This window comes from Camelina sativa, chromosome 13, assembly GCF_030686135.1.
Source record: "Camelina sativa cultivar CO46 ecotype springtype chromosome 13, ASM3068613v1".
Classification (NCBI taxonomy): Eukaryota; Viridiplantae; Streptophyta; class Magnoliopsida; order Brassicales; family Brassicaceae; genus Camelina; species Camelina sativa.
The window spans coordinates 6184266-6202635 of NC_141892.1; the positions used below are offsets into that span (position 1 = coordinate 6184266).

The 18370-nt window shown below is 34.8% G+C and overlaps 5 protein-coding genes and 1 long non-coding RNA gene across 10 annotated transcripts; 5 read left to right on the forward strand and 1 right to left on the reverse strand.

The window, feature by feature from the left end:
- Positions 1–6194: 6194 nt before the first annotated feature.
- On the forward strand, positions 6195–7147 carry LOC104735580 (protein SPIRAL1-like 4). The gene is made up of 3 exons (XM_010455394.3): positions 6195–6320; positions 6427–6765; positions 6862–7147. The coding sequence occupies exons 2-3, from the start codon at positions 6466–6468 to the stop codon at positions 6955–6957; spliced, it is 396 nt and encodes a 131-aa protein (XP_010453696.2). The 5' UTR covers positions 6195–6320; positions 6427–6465; the 3' UTR covers positions 6958–7147.
- Positions 7148–7643: 496 nt separating this feature from the next.
- LOC104735582 (uncharacterized) lies at positions 7644–10310 on the forward strand. Its single transcript, XM_010455398.3, has 10 exons — positions 7644–7883; positions 8075–8204; positions 8303–8441; positions 8529–8741; positions 8829–8967; positions 9111–9261; positions 9366–9475; positions 9559–9656; positions 9740–9809; positions 9897–10310. Exons 1-10 carry the CDS (start codon positions 7791–7793, stop codon positions 9984–9986), a joined length of 1233 nt encoding a protein of 410 aa, XP_010453700.2. The 5' UTR covers positions 7644–7790; the 3' UTR covers positions 9987–10310.
- A 196-nt stretch (positions 10311–10506) lies between these two features.
- LOC147929244 (uncharacterized) lies at positions 10507–12634 on the reverse strand. 4 transcript variants are annotated; one of them, XR_015578482.1, is made up of 6 exons: positions 12551–12634; positions 12325–12418; positions 11745–11824; positions 11540–11638; positions 11112–11381; positions 10507–11019 (listed from the first exon to the last, which is right to left on the reverse strand). It is a non-coding gene; the product is annotated as an uncharacterized LOC147929244 (long non-coding RNA). The 4 variants fall into 4 exon arrangements; XR_015578484.1 differs by lacking the exon at positions 11745–11824; XR_015578481.1 differs by lacking the exon at positions 12551–12634 and having other exon boundaries at positions 12325–12464.
- LOC104735581 (COBRA-like protein 4) lies at positions 10561–12637 on the forward strand. Its single transcript, XM_010455396.2, has 6 exons — positions 10561–10701; positions 10782–10861; positions 10955–11411; positions 11524–11671; positions 11761–12038; positions 12148–12637. The coding sequence occupies exons 1-6, from the start codon at positions 10656–10658 to the stop codon at positions 12423–12425; spliced, it is 1287 nt and encodes a 428-aa protein (XP_010453698.1). The 5' UTR covers positions 10561–10655; the 3' UTR covers positions 12426–12637.
- Positions 12638–13134: 497 nt separating this feature from the next.
- Positions 13135–16013, forward strand: LOC104735583 (uncharacterized). Of its 2 annotated transcripts, none has more exons than XM_010455399.3 (6): positions 13135–13612; positions 14142–14523; positions 14628–14824; positions 15008–15155; positions 15332–15488; positions 15620–16013. In XM_010455399.3, exons 1-6 carry the CDS (start codon positions 13551–13553, stop codon positions 15643–15645), a joined length of 972 nt encoding a protein of 323 aa, XP_010453701.1. In that variant the 5' UTR covers positions 13135–13550; the 3' UTR covers positions 15646–16013. The 2 variants fall into 2 exon arrangements, with proteins under 2 accessions (XP_010453701.1, XP_087338330.1); XM_087482204.1 differs by having other exon boundaries at positions 13210–13806.
- Positions 16014–16520: 507 nt separating this feature from the next.
- Positions 16521–17818, forward strand: LOC104735584 (uncharacterized). The gene is made up of 2 exons (XM_010455400.3): positions 16521–16697; positions 17014–17818. The coding sequence occupies exons 1-2, from the start codon at positions 16693–16695 to the stop codon at positions 17645–17647; spliced, it is 639 nt and encodes a 212-aa protein (XP_010453702.2). The 5' UTR covers positions 16521–16692; the 3' UTR covers positions 17648–17818.
- Positions 17819–18370: the final 552 nt, after the last annotated feature.

Here is an 18370-nt window from a genome sequence, read left to right on the forward strand (position 1 = left end):
TTAGAAAAGATATGTTTCATTCCCAAAGATCTTGACTGGTTTAGAAACTTTAGAATGTGCGAGGAAAAACAAGAGCCAAGAGGGTACGTAAGAAGTTGAACATGGACCTTGTTTGTTTTGGTAATGTGCTTTTCTAAGTTGACTTTTTTGCATTGACTCTTGATCCCCGAATCGGTACATGTATCAGTATTTACACGTCAAACACGCCATGCATCATCTATGACATCATGCAGATTAAACCGATCCACTGAGAATCATTTATGTTACAAAAGTTCATATACCCGTATGTATATGTTGATGTATTACTAATTATGATTAGATTGGGTTTTACTTTTTATCAAAACCAAAAGAACTAAGTGTTTAAATTCATTAATTACAAAAAAGTGTTTAAGACAGGATAACCCATCCGTAAACCTACGATTTGGAATCAGAAAGAAAAGTAGTGGGAAACAATTGGCATGTGAAATAAATTAAAGGGACAAAATCACATGAAGCAAAATTCAGTTTTGATTGAAATAATACGAATGTTATTATTAATTTAGTTTATTTACTTCAAATAAACCCAAGCCTCAGAGTGTGGTTTTTTCACTATAAGTTTCATTATCTATTTTAATTAAGTGGCACATCATTAGTTCCACTTATTTATCATCCACCCTTTCCACATTTGTTTAGTTTCGCATTTAATTTCAAGTGTAGTCTTTGACGAGCAACACGACATGCACATATCCTAACTATACACAATAATATGTATCTTGTTTAAGCGTTTAGATCAATTGATAAATTTTGAAGATTTGTGAGTGTAACTTAGTTCTTTGGGACAAATCAAAGATTAAATCTCGTAATAACACATACATATTTCATATTTGTGGTGTACTAGACAGAGTCATAGCTAGAGAGAGTATCAATTTACTAAAAAGAGTGGATATGAAATTAAGCTATACTACTAAGGAAAAGGACATTTAATTTCTTCATATGTGTATGCGAATAGGCAGACAAAGTAATAAATTCTCTCATAGAAATGCGATTCGTGAGACCGCTTTTAAAAAAGATTTATCCCTAACTTTTAAGGCATTACTTAGTGATTAGTTAAAAGCAATCTTTCAATAACGTACATATTGTTTCGCCACACAGATCAATTAGGTCAACTCATAGAATAGACATTAGACATCGTCGAGAAGATTTTTATGTTCCCAAAAAAACGAAAGGCTAGTATTGGCAAGTAGCAGAGAAAAAAAAACAATATACTAGTACTAGATTAATTAAGAACATTAGACACAATCTCATTAGTCATTATAGAACTTGCCAAAGTATATTACAATATAAAATGTCGTCTTAATTTTTAGATAATATCCAATCGATGAGTTACCAAAACGTTACATAAACCAGAAAAAAATTAGAAGAATTAGAAGGTGGAGTATCATCGTCTTTCGCGGATGGTGACACTACAAATACATAGGCAAAAAATGATCGTCAATTTGGATATGTGATCTAGCTCGATAAATGTGTGTACGTGATAAAGATATATCGAACTATTAAGATTCACTTTTTGATTATATCTTCTTGCTAACTTCTTAAAAAGGAAGGTGTTAAATTATCATGAGCATTGGTTAGAAGTCGAACCAAGCCATTCCTATTAGGTGCATTATTAAATGTTATTGTGTATGGATTAAAAAGGAAAATAACAAAAGTCAAGAAACAAATTACCATATTAAGGCATGCAAGTTTTGGTAATTAGAGTAAACTAGGATTTCACCCGCGGTACACCGCGGGACTAAATTATAAATAACTGTATTTTAAATAATAATTTTTAATTTATTTAGTTTTTAAATTCTCAATTAATTAAGTTTTCTCTAATTAATTTAGAATGTTGTTTAGAATTTTTTTTCTTCTTCTTAATAAAGTTTATAACCTAATTACGTTAAATTTTTTATTAGAAAGAATATAAAATTCTAGATTTGTTTTGTTCTCTAGAATTAAACAGATGTATATGCCTATATAGTATGTTAGTGTATATTTTTATGTGTATTTAATTTTTTTTTTGAATACTAAGAATGTGTTACAGTATGTGTAATATTTTGTAGTTCATATACTAAATAACTTATAAGTTAATTTTCAATACTATGATTACAAATCTATAGTATATATGAGATAAACTAATAATTTTAGTGTTGGTTCTATAGTCCAAGCTCGTCATGCTAGGTGAGTCAGGTAACATGTTCAAAGATTATTAATCCGCAAAAACTCATAATACGAAACCCGTGAAAGTAAAAATTAGTTTTAAATACGTAATAAAAGTAAAAATAAATCTGTGAGCAAGCAATATCTTTTATATTTTATTATTATTTTTTGAATAAGATATCAAATTGAATGGTAAATATGTTTGTTACCTTTTAAAATCCAATTAGTTTTTTTTGAATGATTGTTTAAATTCAGAATTTATGTAAAACAATTATACCGAAATTAATGGCATTTGGTCCTATAACAGTTAACTGAATTTATGTAAAACACTTAGTTTCTACAAACAATCTGAATTGTATGGAAAGTTTATTACCTATAAAGAATTCTCTTCTCAAAATCACATTTTTTCTTTAATTAATATAAATTTTTTTTGTTAAATAGGACCATCTGGCTAAAGACTACCAATCAGGCATAAAAACAACTTGGTTATCGTGAGGCTATCATAATTAAAGACAAAAAATTTGAGTTCAGTATTATAGGAAGATATGGTACTAAAACAAAATTATAGGAAACAATATAGATTTTATAGAGTTTTATTTTAAATAATTAGATTCTCTTAAATGATTATATTCATAATCATGTTATCATTTTACTTTAATTTCGAGATTTTAGCTATCACATTAACTATCTTTTGTTATAAATTGTCTAATTTGGAAACTAAGAAATTATATTCATAAGTTTGACAAAAAAAATTATATTCATAAAAAAATTTAAGTGTAATTACCAATTTTTTTTATTAGATATGTTTCTTATTGTAAAAAAAAGTAATAAGAAATCTTGTTTTCAAATTTAATTAGAATGAGAAATCTTGTTTCCAAAAATAAAAACTTAATATTAATTAATTTAATGTAAAACAAAATAATAATTAATGTCAATGACAATCTTGTAAATATGTAGCAAATTCAGGATTTATTTGCTAAATATACTTGCAAAATATATATATAGATTCTAAAATCTTTAAATGTATAAAATAATACCAGTTCTCATCATATGCACATGGCAATTTGGTGCTTCCTTCACACATACTTAAAACTGGCTATAATATAAAAGAAGTTGGTTAAAATACGAGCCAGCACTTAAGTTTTCGTTGGGTGGGAGGATCTAGTGGTTAATTTTAAAATATAATCACTTTGATATTCCCTAAGTACATAATCCTAATCTGCTCACTACTACCTAAACTCTATTTACGATGACTGCCTCATTGGAAAGTACTAAAATCAAATAATGATATTGCTCGTAACTAACTAAGAGTAGATTAAACAATTTTAATTAAACCAACGATATAAGTGTACAGTTCTGAGTCTATCTCAAAATGAAGGATTCTATGATGATTTTAATAATCTTTCCACTTTTACGATTTGATTTTGTTTGGTAGGATCTGATCTCAAAAATATTGAAATGGATGTCGTATGGATTTTAATCCACACCACAAGTATTTAATGATATAAAACTCCATCTTATTTATCCCACCTGTTATTCATTTCGTGTATAATCAATTTACGTACGAACTAGTTTCTATACATAATTATTGTTTCATAAGTAAAAGTACGTAACACCTTGTTTCGTTTGGTTAGAACTGCATTTCATTACTTAAAGATCGTATCAAGGACAACCAATACCATCCAATGCATTCTCTAAACGTGGAATTTAAAGCTAATCCTCGAGGAAGAAATGAAGTGCTCTTTTTAAAAAAATAGCGGATGTGTCAGAGAGTAATTAAGGTATGATATGGATATCGTTTGTGTGATTCATCGCGAATGTATAGTTGGAGATCGATGAGAGAAGAGCTATATATCGAAAAGAAACCTTGAGCTAGCTCCTTAAAGTCACAAGCTAGCTAGATCAACAGCGTTAAACTAACTAGCACATATATAGTTTCCAGATGAATCTTAATTAACTCTATACCACCAAGGATAGGGTGATAAATTCAGTGGCGTATCTAGACGCCGTTCTACGATATATAGACTATTAAGACACCTTCATGTGTAGTGTAATTAATTTTGATAAAATTGAATAATATATAATGATCATAGAAAGCTTAAACGGAAGTTATTTTTTTTTTTGTCATTTGTAGTTATATATTACTTCAACTGTGAAACCAAAGGTTTACAAATGCTAAAGAGCATCCAACATTCCCAGTCCTAGTTATCTATACAAGAAACCTCCAACACAAAACATTATGTGGGGGTTTCAGAAAAAATTGGTTACTAATTTCAAAGGCACTATCACAAAAAACCTTCTCTACTTCTCTAACCCCCCCCCCCCCCCCCCCCCCCAAACCTTTGAATCCTTTGTACCTTTATCATTCTGCCTTTTCAAACAGGGGACAAACCCTTCTCTTAGGTAAAGAGCAATTGTAACCAAAGTGGAGGTCCAGCAGCTATATAAGACTGACTTCTCATTTCGTTAGTCACACATTGGGCAATAAGGTTTGCTCCTCTGTTTGATTCAGATTTCTCTTGTACCATTTTCCATTCCACAAAAGGTGCCTTAAACGGAAGTATATACTATACTCTTTCAATGTTTATTTGTTTAATGAATATATATTATTCATCAAGTTGTTCCAATCATATTGGCAATTCCCTTTTTATCAGCATCCATAAGCTAAATTATAAAGCGCACAAGTTGCTGTACTACCTTTGGAACTTCTAATCAAATTCATCGTTTTCTGATTCTCAATTAAATTAGTTCATTTAATTTCCGAAAAAGTATTTATTTCAGCACATGTGTGAGGTGAGTGAAATAGAAACATAGTAACAATAAATGGAATATAACATATATATAGTACATCTGAGGGAAATGTAACAACACAAATTGTGAACTGAGAGAGCATGGAAACCATGTAAGGCACCACCACCACATTGCAGAAAAAAGTCGTGTCACCATCTAACCCAATGCTTAGTTTGGTATATTATATTCCAAAGAAATAAAATTTAAATGTATTACTAGTATATTAAAAAAAAAGACTGGTATTAAAAAAAGAATATATTTTCTTTCATAAATGTAGCAGGAAAATTCAGATGTAAAAAAGTGAGGGTTTCTTCAGATTTTCACATGTCCATTGCCATACTTCAACGTCACTCTTATAAAATCCAAGTCAACGAGAAAATCTCGTCCGTTGGATGTGATGATGATGATCGTACATTTTTGTGATGGTCCCTTGAAGTCATGGGCTCTTACAACCCTTTCAAGTCTTGTGGTTACCTCTCCTTTGTCAGAGTTTTATTTATTTCCATTTATTTATAATATACAACTTTTATTCTCTTTTTGGGTTTATTTGTCATAAACTAAAAAGAAAAGCTGACAAAAAAAAGAAAGAAAGAATTGCACTAATATGATAAACTTCTAATTTTTTACTTTTATAAAAGCTACAAAAAAGTAATAATATATAAATTTAATAAGAATTATAGCTAAAATAGCCCAACAAATTGAATGAAGCTAAAAAAAAAACCATTGGGCTTACTTTTGTAGTCTCCTCTTGCTTTCTCAATAGCCATAAGCCCATTCGTACTCTTCCAACAATTTGTTCTTTATGATATTGATTGGCATATGGTATTATTCAAACGTAAAATATAATCTCAATATCATGGCTTCCTTCTCTGTGCTGTCTATGATCGACATGATAAAATTCAAAATTGATTGTTTAGAATTTTGTGGGTTGTCATTATTTTCCTTGAGATTCGAATATATTTTTAATCTATAAAATAATGACAATATTTTAAACACAAATTGTTGTAAACAGCTTTTGGACCAACAACATGAATGAAAAATAATAATTTATCCCGTTTATCACAAAAAGCCTTATGATTAAGTTTGGTCCCTTAAACCGGGTTAACCCAATAAGAAAACCGGTTAAAATTCAAGCGATTTTCACGAAACAACTAACCCCCACACGTGCGTACCATAACTTCATGCCTATTTCTCACCACACATTGTCTTACACGTGGAAATTATATATAAACACATTCTCATGTGTGTATCTCCTTGTTCCTCTGTTTCTCCTCTGCCTTAACTTGCGGCCAATCGTAAAAGACGAAGAAGAGGAAGAAGAAACAAACCAGAAAAAGAAAAAAAAAACAAAGGTAAACAACGAATGCACTCTCTCCTATGTATCTTTAATGGTTCACAATGATCCAAATACGTTATAGATCTATTGATATGGATTTGTTAAATGTTACACATTGTTAGTTTTCCAAGAACCGACCGGCGGAATATTCTCGCCGGAAAATGGGGAAAGCTAGAGGAGTCAACAGCGGCGGTGGAGAGAGCTCTCTCGGTTATCTTTTTGGTTCCCCCGAGCCTGTTTCCAAACCAACCAAGCCCAACGCTAACAGTACTAGCTTTACCACGACCACGACTACCACAACAACCACCGATGGAGCTGGAGGCAGACCCAAGACCATCACAACAACAACAACCACGGGAGATAAAAATAAGACCGGTGACGGTGAGGTATCGGCTGGTGTGAGAGGAAGTCCTAATAATTACTACAGATCAGATGGACAAAACTGTGGCAACTTCCTCACGGTAATAACTAATAAGAGTTCTCTGACATAGTATTTGAGAATCAAACTGGAAACTGATTTGGAATTTAACAAACATGTCTTGGTTTTGTGAAAACAGGACCGACCATCTACGAAGGTTCATGCTGCACCAGGTGGAGGATCTTCTCTTGGTTACTTGTTTGGTGGTTCTGGTCCATCTGGATGTGACAAATGATTTCAATTTCCACGACAATCTCTCAGCATTTGATCCGTTGAACACGAACAATTGTAAAAAAATTGTAACTTTATTATTCCCTATCTTTTGAAACTGGTTGTGGGGATTGTTTTTGGATTTGGACGTTTCTTGTGTTCTTGAAAAAAAAAAGTTATGTCAATTTGAATCTTGCAAAAAGCTTGAAGCCAAACCTTTCCTGTGGGATCTACAAATGTTCAAAATTAGGTTTCTGAATCTTTGAATCCATAATAGGAGGATCACATTACAGTAGCTTTTATGTTCCTTTATGGCTTTATCCATCAGTCACCATCTGATTGACAAAATATTAACAGCTTCATGAAATTCGTCACCCTTTTTTTGTATATAAACAAGAGTCTACAAGTGATCTCGGACTAGTTCGTTAACATGGATGTTCCAAGTCAAAACAATTTGGTGTTTTATCTCATTATGTTTGGCTTGATACCTCAATCCATGGAACAATTGTTATTTGAGATTATATAACCACTAGACCCCTTCTTGGTTCATGAGTTCATGACCAAAAATAAGCTAGCCGAGAGGTCATTTATACGGGTTGATCGTGACCGTTAGATTGTATACGTTAATTTATAATACACGGATAGCCGTTGGATACGGAAAACCGTTAATTTCCCTCGTCGTTTTTATTCGACCGGATCCGGTTTAATTATAAACCGAACATAAAAGATTAAGCATCGACTAGGGTTCCTCATCAGTCGTTCCTTCGTTGCTCAGCTGTTGAAGAACTTATTCTTGGGATTTAGGATTAGCGTTAAGGACTCTGTCGAGGAGGGAGATTCAAAAACCAGAGAAAGAGAATGACGACGATTGTTCCCACCTCCGAGGAAGATCCTTCGCTCGCCATTGTTCGATTTACTTCCCAGCTTGCCTGGGCCGATGCTGGTCCCGAGGTACTTTTGGGGTTTATGATCTCTTATTTGCCACAGTATCGAATTATTGATTGATGAGGCGTTGTGTTGATATGGAGGCCAAATTGAGCAATTTAGTGTGCTAATTACTATTGACCATTGCAATCTCTCACTTGATCTGCTTGTTTTAATAAACAAATTGCCTCAGTGTTAAGTTAATTTTTGCTAATTAGGTTGCAGAGCCCCAAGTTTCTAGGTTATGTAGGGAAGCAGAGGAGTCTATAAGAGATTGCAGGTGGTTGGATTTGGCAACTTTAATGGTAACTTCAGCTGACTTGGTTTCAACCAAGATCTCTGAGAAAGGTCATCTTTTATAATTTCGTTTTTTTTTTTTTTTTCTGCTATAATATTGTTATTATTTTTTTTTTGCATTATTCTCATGTTGTTTGCCTCTTATTCAGATCTTGAGTGTACCTACACTATAATTTGCAGCCTTGTGAAGAATGTGAAAACTCCTGAGGAAGTCCTTGAAATGGTGAAAGCTATTGCTTCTAAGGTTGTTCAACAGCCGGATGATAAAGCTTCATTGCGTTTGAAAATGTATGATCCTGTGACTCTTTGATCGTATATGAAAATGTTTCATTTACGTGTTATGTGTTTCTCATCTGTTGCTTGTCTTGTGTGCAGCCTCTTCAATCTCTATAACCTGCTTGACCACCCAAATGCTCGTTTTCAAGTATATATGAAATCTCTGGAACTGGCTGTAAACGGAAAGATTATCGAGTATATAGTGCCTTCCTTTAAGAAGATTGACAGCTTCTTGAAAGAGTGGAGTATTGACATCAAAGATCAGCGGGAAGTATTTCTTGCCATTGCTAAAGTGCTGAGAGAAAATAAAAGGTACTGAATCAATGTTTCTTTCACCTCTTTTTTTGCTTAGGTTAGGTACCAATGGCCTCATGGTTTTTCTTTTAATCAATATTTCAGTTTGGCAGAAGAATCCCTTCAGTTTGTGACAAAATATTTGGCTACTTTCTCCAATGACGATGCCCAGGTCCTGAGTGAAGCCAAGGAGGAAGCTGTACGAGCTGTTATTGAATTTTTCAAGGCTCCCAGTATATGTCAGGTATCATAATTCATAAAGCATTTTCACTCAAATGTTGCTAATGACTTTTACTTCCGTTAGAAGTGCAACTACTGCTTTTTTTTTCAGTGAAGTCTTTTTCATATTTGAAATCACATCCATGATTTTTGTATTTTGATATGCAGTGTGATTTATTAGACATGCCAGCCGTCGCACAATTGGAGAAGGATCCTAACACTGCACCAGTTTACCAGCTACTGAAGATTTTTCTTACTCAGAGGCTGGATGCATTCATGGAATTCCAAAATGCGAATTCAGGATTTTTGCAAACCTATGGTATTGCCCTCATTATCCCCTTCACCGGTTATCATAATTTGATAAAGCATCTTCAGAGAATCTTCAAGTATTCAGCATAATAAGCCATAGATGGTGTTTTGCAGGGCTTGTTGAGGAAAACTGTGTCTCGAAGATGAGATTGTTGTCACTAGTAGATTTGGCCTCAGATGAATCTGGGAAAATATCGTATGCCTCAATCAAGAACACTCTACAGGTTAACTTGTTTTGCTTGAACAATACATCAAACGTTGAACCTTTTTTCGTCTCGAGCTCAAAGAATTTGTGGGGGAGATACAGGTAAATGAAGAGGAGGTTGAATTGTGGGTGGTTAAGGCAATAACTGCAAAATTGGTTGATTGTAAAATGGATCAGATGAACCAAGTTGTAATTGTCAGGCAAGTTCTATACTCTTTTCTATCAATTTATATTATGTGTAAAGTCACACATTCTCATACTTTCATACTTGTTCATATTTCAGCCGCTGTGCCGAGCGTGATTTTGGACAAAAGCAGTGGCAGTCTCTTCGAACAAAGCTTGCAGCATGGCGGGTAAAACAGGAAACTGCAATTCTAGACTTATGTGATATTGTGAATGCTTATGTAATAATAACATGTTTCTTGGTTGTGTTTGTGCAGGACAATATTACAAATGTTATTAACACAATCCAAGCTAATAAGGTAACAGAGGAGGCATCATCAGGTACTCAGGGATTGACTGTTCGTTGAAAGATTTGTCTGAAGATTTCTCAGAAGAAGTAGGGGATCATCAGTCGAAAGACGACCGATATAGTCATCTCAAAAGCAGACCGATTTTGTTTTCTTTGCAGAGTTCTTTTTGACCGTTAATCTTTTTGAAATTACCATTCTTCTCTGTATTGGCCTCTTTTTGTCCGTTCAATTTTGCGTAGACTTGCCATGCATTGCTTTCTTAAAGAGAAAACAGGAAACCTTAGGAAGATGGTAAGCTAAGTTGGGAGATATGTTTGTGTCAGAAGTTGACTCATGGCCAGTCCCACTTTTTTTTATCTTCAATCCCAAGTTACGTTCTCACTTCTCATCTCTAAATCATTGGGGTTTCCGGTTCTTTTTTCAAGAAAAGACAGTTGAGATGTTATGTTCGGACAAGAACACGTCAGTTACTGTTGCTGTTTTATTATCATTCACCATAAACATTGCTTAAAGTTATGGGAATCAAGAAAGAATAAATTTGGAGAATGCAACAAGAAGTAGGTAAAGCCCATCTTCACACCAAAAAGACTCATCTATAGTCTGTGAAAAGCTTCTGTTTAAATCGATTAACACATCAACTTCAAATTTCTGAAGAAGAAGAAACTGAGGTTTAAGTACCATATCTGAAATCAATTTCCTTAAATCTTTCTTAGGAAAATACAAAAGATGAGGCTCTTCCTCTGCTTCTTCTGCATGATCATCTTTAGCGCAAGTGAGTCCTGAATATTCATTTTTGCCAGCTAGTTGCAACACCTTAAATTATTCTTCTTATTCTGTGATTTCGTTTTACAGCTGCATATGATCCATTGGATCCTAGTGGGAACGTTACAATCAAATGGGATATCATGTCCTGGACAGCAGATGGCTATGTGGTATGATTGCTTCCTGCGATTGTGAATGCATGTATGCGCATTTGAAACTTGTACAAACTCTCATCATCTCTATATATTATATGCATTTTGCAGGCAACGGTAACTATGAACAACTTCCAAGTATACCGGCACATACAAAACCCGGGTTGGACATTAGGCTGGACATGGGCAAAGAAAGAAGTGATTTGGTCAATGGTTGGAGCGCAAACAACAGAACAAGGAGACTGTTCCAAGTTCAAGGGAAATGTACCTCATTGTTGTAAGAAAACCCCCACGGTCGTTGATCTCTTGCCAGGTGTGCCTTACAATCAACAGTTCTCAAACTGTTGCAAAGGCGGTGTAATTGGAGCTTGGGGTCAAGATCCATCAGCCGCTGTATCACAGTTTCAAGTTAGTGCTGGTTTGGCTGGAACTACAAACAAGACTGTCAAGCTTCCTAAGAACTTCACATTGCTTGGTCCTGGGCCTGGTTACACTTGTGGTCCAGCCAAAATCGTGCCATCTACCGTTTTTCTCACAACTGATAAACGGCGAAAAACACAAGCCTTGAGTATGTTTAAACAGAGCTTAGTTGAAGAAGTTTACGCTTCCTTCATCTATCTATTATATCATATGCATCGTTGATCTCTAAACAACATTTCAAACATATGTTTCTGCTGCAGTGACATGGAATGTTACCTGCACATACTCACAGTTTCTAGCCAGAAAGCATCCAAGCTGTTGCGTCTCCTTCTCATCCTTCTACAACGACACCATAACTCCTTGCCCGTCTTGTGCCTGTGGTTGCGAAAACAAAAAGAGCTGCGTCAAGTGAGCACAAAGAAAACACAAATCACTCAAACTCAAAACCTTTTCTTATCTCCTAAACTGAACAAGACATTACCAATATTTTCTTGCAGGGCTGATTCAAAGATTCTAACCATGAAAGGTCTCAACACACCGAAAAAAGACAACACTCCTTTGCTGCAATGCACACATCACATGTGCCCAGTCAGAGTCCACTGGCACGTTAAAACTAACTACAAAGACTATTGGCGAGTGAAGATAGCTATCACAAATTTCAATTACCGTATGAATCATACATTGTGGACTTTAGCAGTTCAGCACCCAAATCTCAACAACGTGACTCAAGTATTCAGCTTTGATTACAAACCAGTTTCTCCTTATGGATCCATAAGTAAAGTTCTCTCCTACTTACAACTTATTTAACTTTTAAAACAAAACACTGAAAAGACTAATCAAATTCTTAAATCTTCTTTTTTTTTTTCTTTTTTTTTTGGGTGCAGATGATACTGGAATGTTCTTTGGAACCAAGTTTTACAATGATCTATTAATGGAAGCTGGACCTTCAGGGAATGTTCAATCAGAGGTTTTGCTACAGAAAGATCAAAAGACATTCACTTTCAAGCAAGGTTGGGCTTTCCCGAGAAAAGTGTACTTTAATGGTGATGAATGTATGTTACCTCCACCAGATTCATACCCTTTTCTACCAAACTCTGCACAAGGAATCTTTGCTTCTCTCTCACTCACCATTCTTCTTCTTCTTTTCATCACAATCTGGTGATTTAAACAAGAACTTTTTTTTTTGTAACACGATTGGTAAACTCGATTACCATATAAAAGATCAAAAATGGGGTATTTTTTTTGTTAGATAATATGATTAGAGATGTGTAATCTTTTTTTTTGTACCTTCATCACCGACGCCATTGATTTTATGGTTTTGTACTTCTTGATCACTCATGTGAAATAGTGAAAGTGAAGCATTGATTTGAGAAAGTGGCAAAACAACAAAAAGCTACAGAGTAGTAGGTTAGTTGGGCTCAAATAAATGCATTGTAAATTCAGCCCAATTAGGGCCTGGTTCTTTAATATTATATACACGCATTGACTGACGCGTTTCAAAATATTCGCGTTGTGTTTATATATTTCGTTGGTCCGAAAAGGCAAAAAAGGTCAAAAACGGCGTTTTGTTTGGGAAGACACTTTTTTGGTGGAAGATATTTTCTAGTTTCCTATCTGTCCGAAATGGCTCCATTAATTTTAAAGTATATATTCTATAAAAAAATCTATGTCAAGAATAGTATTTTGAAAATAAGATAAGAATTTTACCTATTTGTATTTTATCGAAAAAACTAGAGACTTATAGAGTTGCCTTTTTTTATATATTTTGGACAAAAACACTTTATAGAGGTACAGTACTGTGTTTGGCCAAAAAAAAAAAAAAAAGAGTTACAGTAACTGTATATTTTAAACTGATGTTATTATCTAACAGTGAAAAAAAAATAAAAATCAGGAAACCAGTCCCGCACGGTGGCTTTTAAATCCCCTCAAATGAATGCTCTTTGATTGAGATCTGAATTTTTGATTGAAAAAAAAATAAAGTTTGTTGCTGACCAAACGCGGAACTTCGATTAATAAGAAAAACCGCGTTTGCGTTTTAAAAATTTCTCACTTGTGTGAAAATATTTTGTTCTTTATTCCCGAAGACGACGAAACTCAAGAGTTTGTTGTTGAATTTGCCTCCAAGAAATCTGCAATTAGAAATTTACCATTTCGCCGTCATCGTCTTCTTCTTCTTCGTCTTCGTCTGCTTTGATCTCCTGATGTCTTCCTGAGTCGTAGGCTTGATTAGATTAGGTCATTTCGCCTCGGACTCGGACTCAGTCTCGCAGCGTCGGGGAGAGAAGTCATGAACACGTCACCGAGTTCTCGCGTCGCATCGTTTGGTCAGACGGAGATTAACTGGGACAAGTACGTTCTTCGTTAATTGATTGATCCGCTTGTTTTCTTCTTTTGATTGATTTTTGATTCTCTGTGACGTTTTCGTCATTAGTCCGAATTTGTTACTTCGATCCAATTTTTCTTGTGATTTTGGTTCTTCGGTGGATTTTATCGATTCATGATTTGGATATCGCGCGTTGTTTCGATGCAATCATTTGGTGGAGGTAATTGAAGATTTTCACCATTTCTTATTGGGAAGAATCTGGTTCTAGGGCTCCCTAGTTCATGAGAGTAGCTCGATTTCAGATATTGATTTGGTTCGTACAGACTTGTTTCTCTAGTGTTTATCATAATCTTTGTTTTGGTGAAAGATCTGGTAAGCATTTGGATTTTTTTTTTGGGTTCCTTAGTTCTTGCGGTATAATCTGAGGTAGCTGATAGATATAGTCTTTACTCATTAGTTATAAGAAAACTTAATATACCTTACAGAGAAAAAGACAATTGATATCTTCATTTAGCTTTAATCATTTGTGGTCTTTCTCCTCTCTTTACTTTGCAGGCTTGACAAAAGGAGGTTTTACGTTGTTGGTGCTGGCCTATTCACTGGTGTTACTGTAGCTCTGTATCCTGTTTCCGTGGTGAAGACAAGGCTTCAAGTTGCCTCTAGAGAAATTGCTGAGAGGAGTGCATTCTCTGTTGTAAAAGGAATACTTAAGAATGACGGTGTTCCTGGTCTGTATCGAGGTTTTGGTACTGTAATTACAGGTGCAGTACCTGCAAGGATCATATTTCTAACTGCTCTTGAGACCACAAAGATTTCTGCGTTTAAGATGATTGCACCTTTCGAGCTAAGTGAACCTACACAAGCTGCCATTGCTAATGGAATTGCCGGCATGACTGCTTCTCTTTTCTCACAGGCTGTCTTTGTCCCAATTGATGTTGTATGTATTTTCCACCACAAACCTCTTTGTTAAATATCAGTGCATGCTGTGAATGTTCTATCACTTTGAGTTGCTGAAATCCATATTTCTCATATTTTCTGCAGGTTAGCCAAAAGTTGATGGTTCAAGGATACTCAGGTCATGCTAAATATACTGGTGGTATTGATGTTGCCACTAAAATCATCAAGTCATATGGTGTAAGGGGATTATACAGGGGGTTTAGTCTGTCTGTTATGACCTATTCTCCTTCAAGTGCTGCTTGGTGGGCTAGCTATGGATCAAGCCAGCGTGTTATCTGGAGGTTAGACATATGAATAATCTGTTTAATTGATGATAGTTACAATTTTAGTTTTGATTGCAAGAACTCCCATTTCACTCGTTCCTGAAATTTTAAATGACTGATATAATATCTGCTTTTGGATTTTGCTATCAAAGCTATAGAATTTCCACTGATCCAATATATATATATGCTACTGTTGGCCAGATTCTTAGGATATGGTGGTGATTCGGATGCGATCGCTGCTCCTAGTAAGTCAAAAATTGTTCTGGTCCAGGCTGCTGGAGGAATTATCGCTGGTGCAACAGCATCCTCAATTACAACACCGTTAGACACAATCAAAACGCGACTGCAGGTATTAAATGTTACCCCGTTCATAATAAAAGCTTGATTTTACTTGGATTTGTTTTAACACTCTTGAATATAACAAGCTTTCTGGCCTGATGTCTTGGTTCTCAATTAGATTAATTGTGGTCTGTGGGTATTGCCACATAGAAATTATACTAAACAAAACCTTAAATCTCTTTGCAGGTCATGGGACATCAAGAAAATAGACCATCAGCGAAACAAGTGGTGAAAACTCTGCTAGCAGAAGATGGATGGAAAGGATTCTATAGGGGTTTGGGCCCAAGATTCTTTAGCATGTCGGCTTGGGGAACCACGATGATATTGACCTACGAATACTTAAGTAAGAAATCTTTTCTCTTTATACCCAAAAATCATAACTTTGAGCCACTCTCGAAACAATCAAGTTTTTTCTTATGAAGTGCTACTGCTCCGCTCTGACATTTCCTCATTCTTTCTTGAATGTTTTTTCAGAGCGTCTGTGTGCAACAGAAGATTAGGAAGCTGCACTACTGGTTTGTTGGTTTTTCTCCTTCTACTAACTCGAGTAGACGCATCAACTCGATTCAAATCTCGGCTATACTGGGAGCTTTCCATGTTGACAATTGGACCATTCTTTCAACTTTGAAGTCTGAGTTCCGTTTATTGTAATCATTCTTTCAACTTTGCGTATTGGAATGTATTCTTACAGCAGAAGAAATTCTAGATAATTATGTTCTTCTGCTTTATTAGCTTCTGGGAGCTAAAGAAGCTTCGAAACTTTGCAATTACTTCACCAAATCTTATAATCGTATGGATGTACGTGTTGTCATAACAGTCAAAAATTGAGTTGAGTTTTGATGTTGCAAATGGATTCTCAATTGGACCATTCTGTCTTCTCCACAAAAGTATCCCCATTTCTATGATATAACAGGTTATTCATCTGATCTGCCAAAACTTTTTCATTTGATCATCCTCATTGCCTCATTGGTATCAAGTCCAACATAGGCTCACCAAGAGCGCTAACCGGGTGCAGCCACATAACAAAAAGCCAATCTCACGCGGTTGTTATTTAATTAACACTATGTATAATTGTATATTTTGGTTGATTCAGATATACTCATTTAAGTTCCATTAATTTATTCATTCATACATATAAAAAGAATAACTTGTTACCGACTGACGGGAAATCGGCTAATTCATACTCCCACAGCTTTGTTATGTTAAATTCATACCTTGACTATATGACTGTGCTAAAACATGCCTCCACTCTTTATTTATTTAATTAACATATCTAATCTCAAATTTTTGTGCTAAATCATACTTAGACACTAACACCGTTAATTTGCCGTGAAATGTCGATGACATGGAATCCACGTCGCAACGACGTCGTTTTGTAAAGGAACACAGAAATTAAATTCCAAATGATATTACGTCGTTTGTGTTTTGTTCATCTTCTTAACCCGACATTCTTCATTTATCTATAAGTAGAGCGATCAAAACTTATAATCTCAATATTGGCTGTTGAAGGGAGTTTTGAAATTGACACTTGGATCTGTTCGAAAAAGATGAGGTAATTCTCTTTCTAATTTTAGAGATATTTTGATGAATTCAATATTTCTTGAGTTTTAAAACAAATTTGATGCAGACATGTATTATTTTAATAAGAGTAGTGAAAGAATCATTTTCACGTGTATGTATATATATGTCCTCACGAGTCAATAGCACCTTCATTGTCCACTCAAATTTTGTATTGTTTTGATGAATTGGCTAAGGTTTCTTTAATTTTAGTTTAATTTAATTCGATCCAATGTAAAATTCTTGAACACCAACTGTTCGATAGAATGTCCAGAAATCTAAAAACCATGATTTTTTCTGGTTTTTTTCAGCTCTGATGCATCTTTCCAGATCTATCACAACGGCAAGTTTAATGTCTCAGGCAGCGGTGTTGTTACATATGATGGAGGGGAGATTCTTGAAAGCCAACCGGAATCAATGTTGGAGAACTTGGTGGATTCGTTGAAGTTGTCTTTGTCTGAACATAGGATTTGGTTTAAACTTCCATTTGAGAGTTTGTCGGATCTAAAGATGATTTGTAATGGAACCGATGGAGTTGAGAGAATGTGTATAGCTGCAAATTACACTAAAGCTGTTGATATTTTCTTGGAGAAAAACATGGAGAAAGAAGGTGCTATTGAAGACAATATAGCTAATGGTGAAGGTGATGATAAGAGAGCTTGTGGTGAAGGTGATGAATGCGGACATGTAGAAGGATGTGGTGATGAAGATGAGGTTTACAATTCTGAGGGTACTCCTCCGCATTCAGACTGTGAGGATGATCATCAACATGTTAGATACAAAAAAGGCAGTGGACCAAACAAGTCAATCAAGTCAGCTGTCACAAGCCTCTCAAGCAACTCAACCAAGTCAAGCATCACAACCTGTTCAAGCAAGTTAAGCATCACAAATACAAGCACCATCAAGCATGATGGCTCATATTTTAGGAGATTTTTTTTTTATTGAGTTTCAGATTTGAAATGTTTAGGTATGTTTTTTTTTTTTCTGGTAATGCAGTTAGTTTTTAGGGGTTTAAAGATGATTATCCTTGTTTTTTTGCTGGTAATGCATTCAGTTTTTAAGTGTTTAGGAATGGTTATTGCTTTTTTTTATATATAATACACTCGATTTTTAGGATTTTTTTTTTTTAACTTGTCTTAATATGAATGTTATGTCATTACAAGCTTAATACAAACAAAAGGGAACCATGACCATTACACGCATAAACGAAGAGAGATAAAGAAGGCGATGAACGACGTCGACGTGGATTCCATGTCATCGAAATTTCACGGCAAAGTAACGGTGTTAGTCTCTAAGTATGATTTAGCACAAAAATTTGAGATTAGATATGTTAATTAAATAAATAAGGAGTGGAGGTATGAATTTAACACAACAAAACTGTGGGGGTATGAATTAGCCGATTTCCCACCGACTGACTATAAAGTTTATACAGAAATTTAAGTTCCATTAATTTATTGCTACTTTTGGCCTCGTGCCAGACACATTGTCTCGTGAAGTCTTGTGCGCAACGCATAACACGTCAGACAAATCGACAAAAGACGTATATAAAAATTGGTGTAATGTAAGTATGTAACCTATACTAATCGACAAGAAAGTGAAACTGATGAGATACCCCCGGGCCCGGTTTAACAGAGGATAGAGGGCGACTGGATGAGATATATCTTTTAA

Coding starts and splice junctions, on each gene's coding strand:
- LOC104735581 (XM_010455396.2), top strand. CDS start 10,656: ATGAGGCTCTTCCTCTGCTTCTTCTGCATGATCATCTTTAGCGCAA. Junction 11,412..11,523: donor GCGAAAAACACAAGCCTTGA/GTATGTTTAAAC, acceptor TTTCTGCTGCAG/TGACATGGAATGTTACCTGC. Junction 12,039..12,147: donor TTCTCCTTATGGATCCATAA/GTAAAGTTCTCT, acceptor TTTTGGGTGCAG/ATGATACTGGAATGTTCTTT.
- LOC104735583 (XM_010455399.3), top strand. CDS start 13,551: ATGAACACGTCACCGAGTTCTCGCGTCGCATCGTTTGGTCAGACGGAG. Junction 13,613..14,141: donor ACGGAGATTAACTGGGACAA/GTACGTTCTTCG, acceptor TTTACTTTGCAG/GCTTGACAAAAGGAGGTTTT. Junction 15,489..15,619: donor ATTGACCTACGAATACTTAA/GTAAGAAATCTT, acceptor ATGTTTTTTCAG/AGCGTCTGTGTGCAACAGAA.
- LOC104735580 (XM_010455394.3), top strand. CDS start 6,466: ATGGGGAAAGCTAGAGGAGTCAACAGCGGCGGTGGAGAGAGCTCTCTC. Junction 6,766..6,861: donor ACTGTGGCAACTTCCTCACG/GTAATAACTAAT, acceptor TTGTGAAAACAG/GACCGACCATCTACGAAGGT.
- LOC104735582 (XM_010455398.3), top strand. CDS start 7,791: ATGACGACGATTGTTCCCACCTCCGAGGAAGATCCTTCGCTCGCCATT. Junction 8,968..9,110: donor AGGCTCCCAGTATATGTCAG/GTATCATAATTC, acceptor TTTGATATGCAG/TGTGATTTATTAGACATGCC. Junction 9,476..9,558: donor CAATCAAGAACACTCTACAG/GTTAACTTGTTT, acceptor GGGGAGATACAG/GTAAATGAAGAGGAGGTTGA.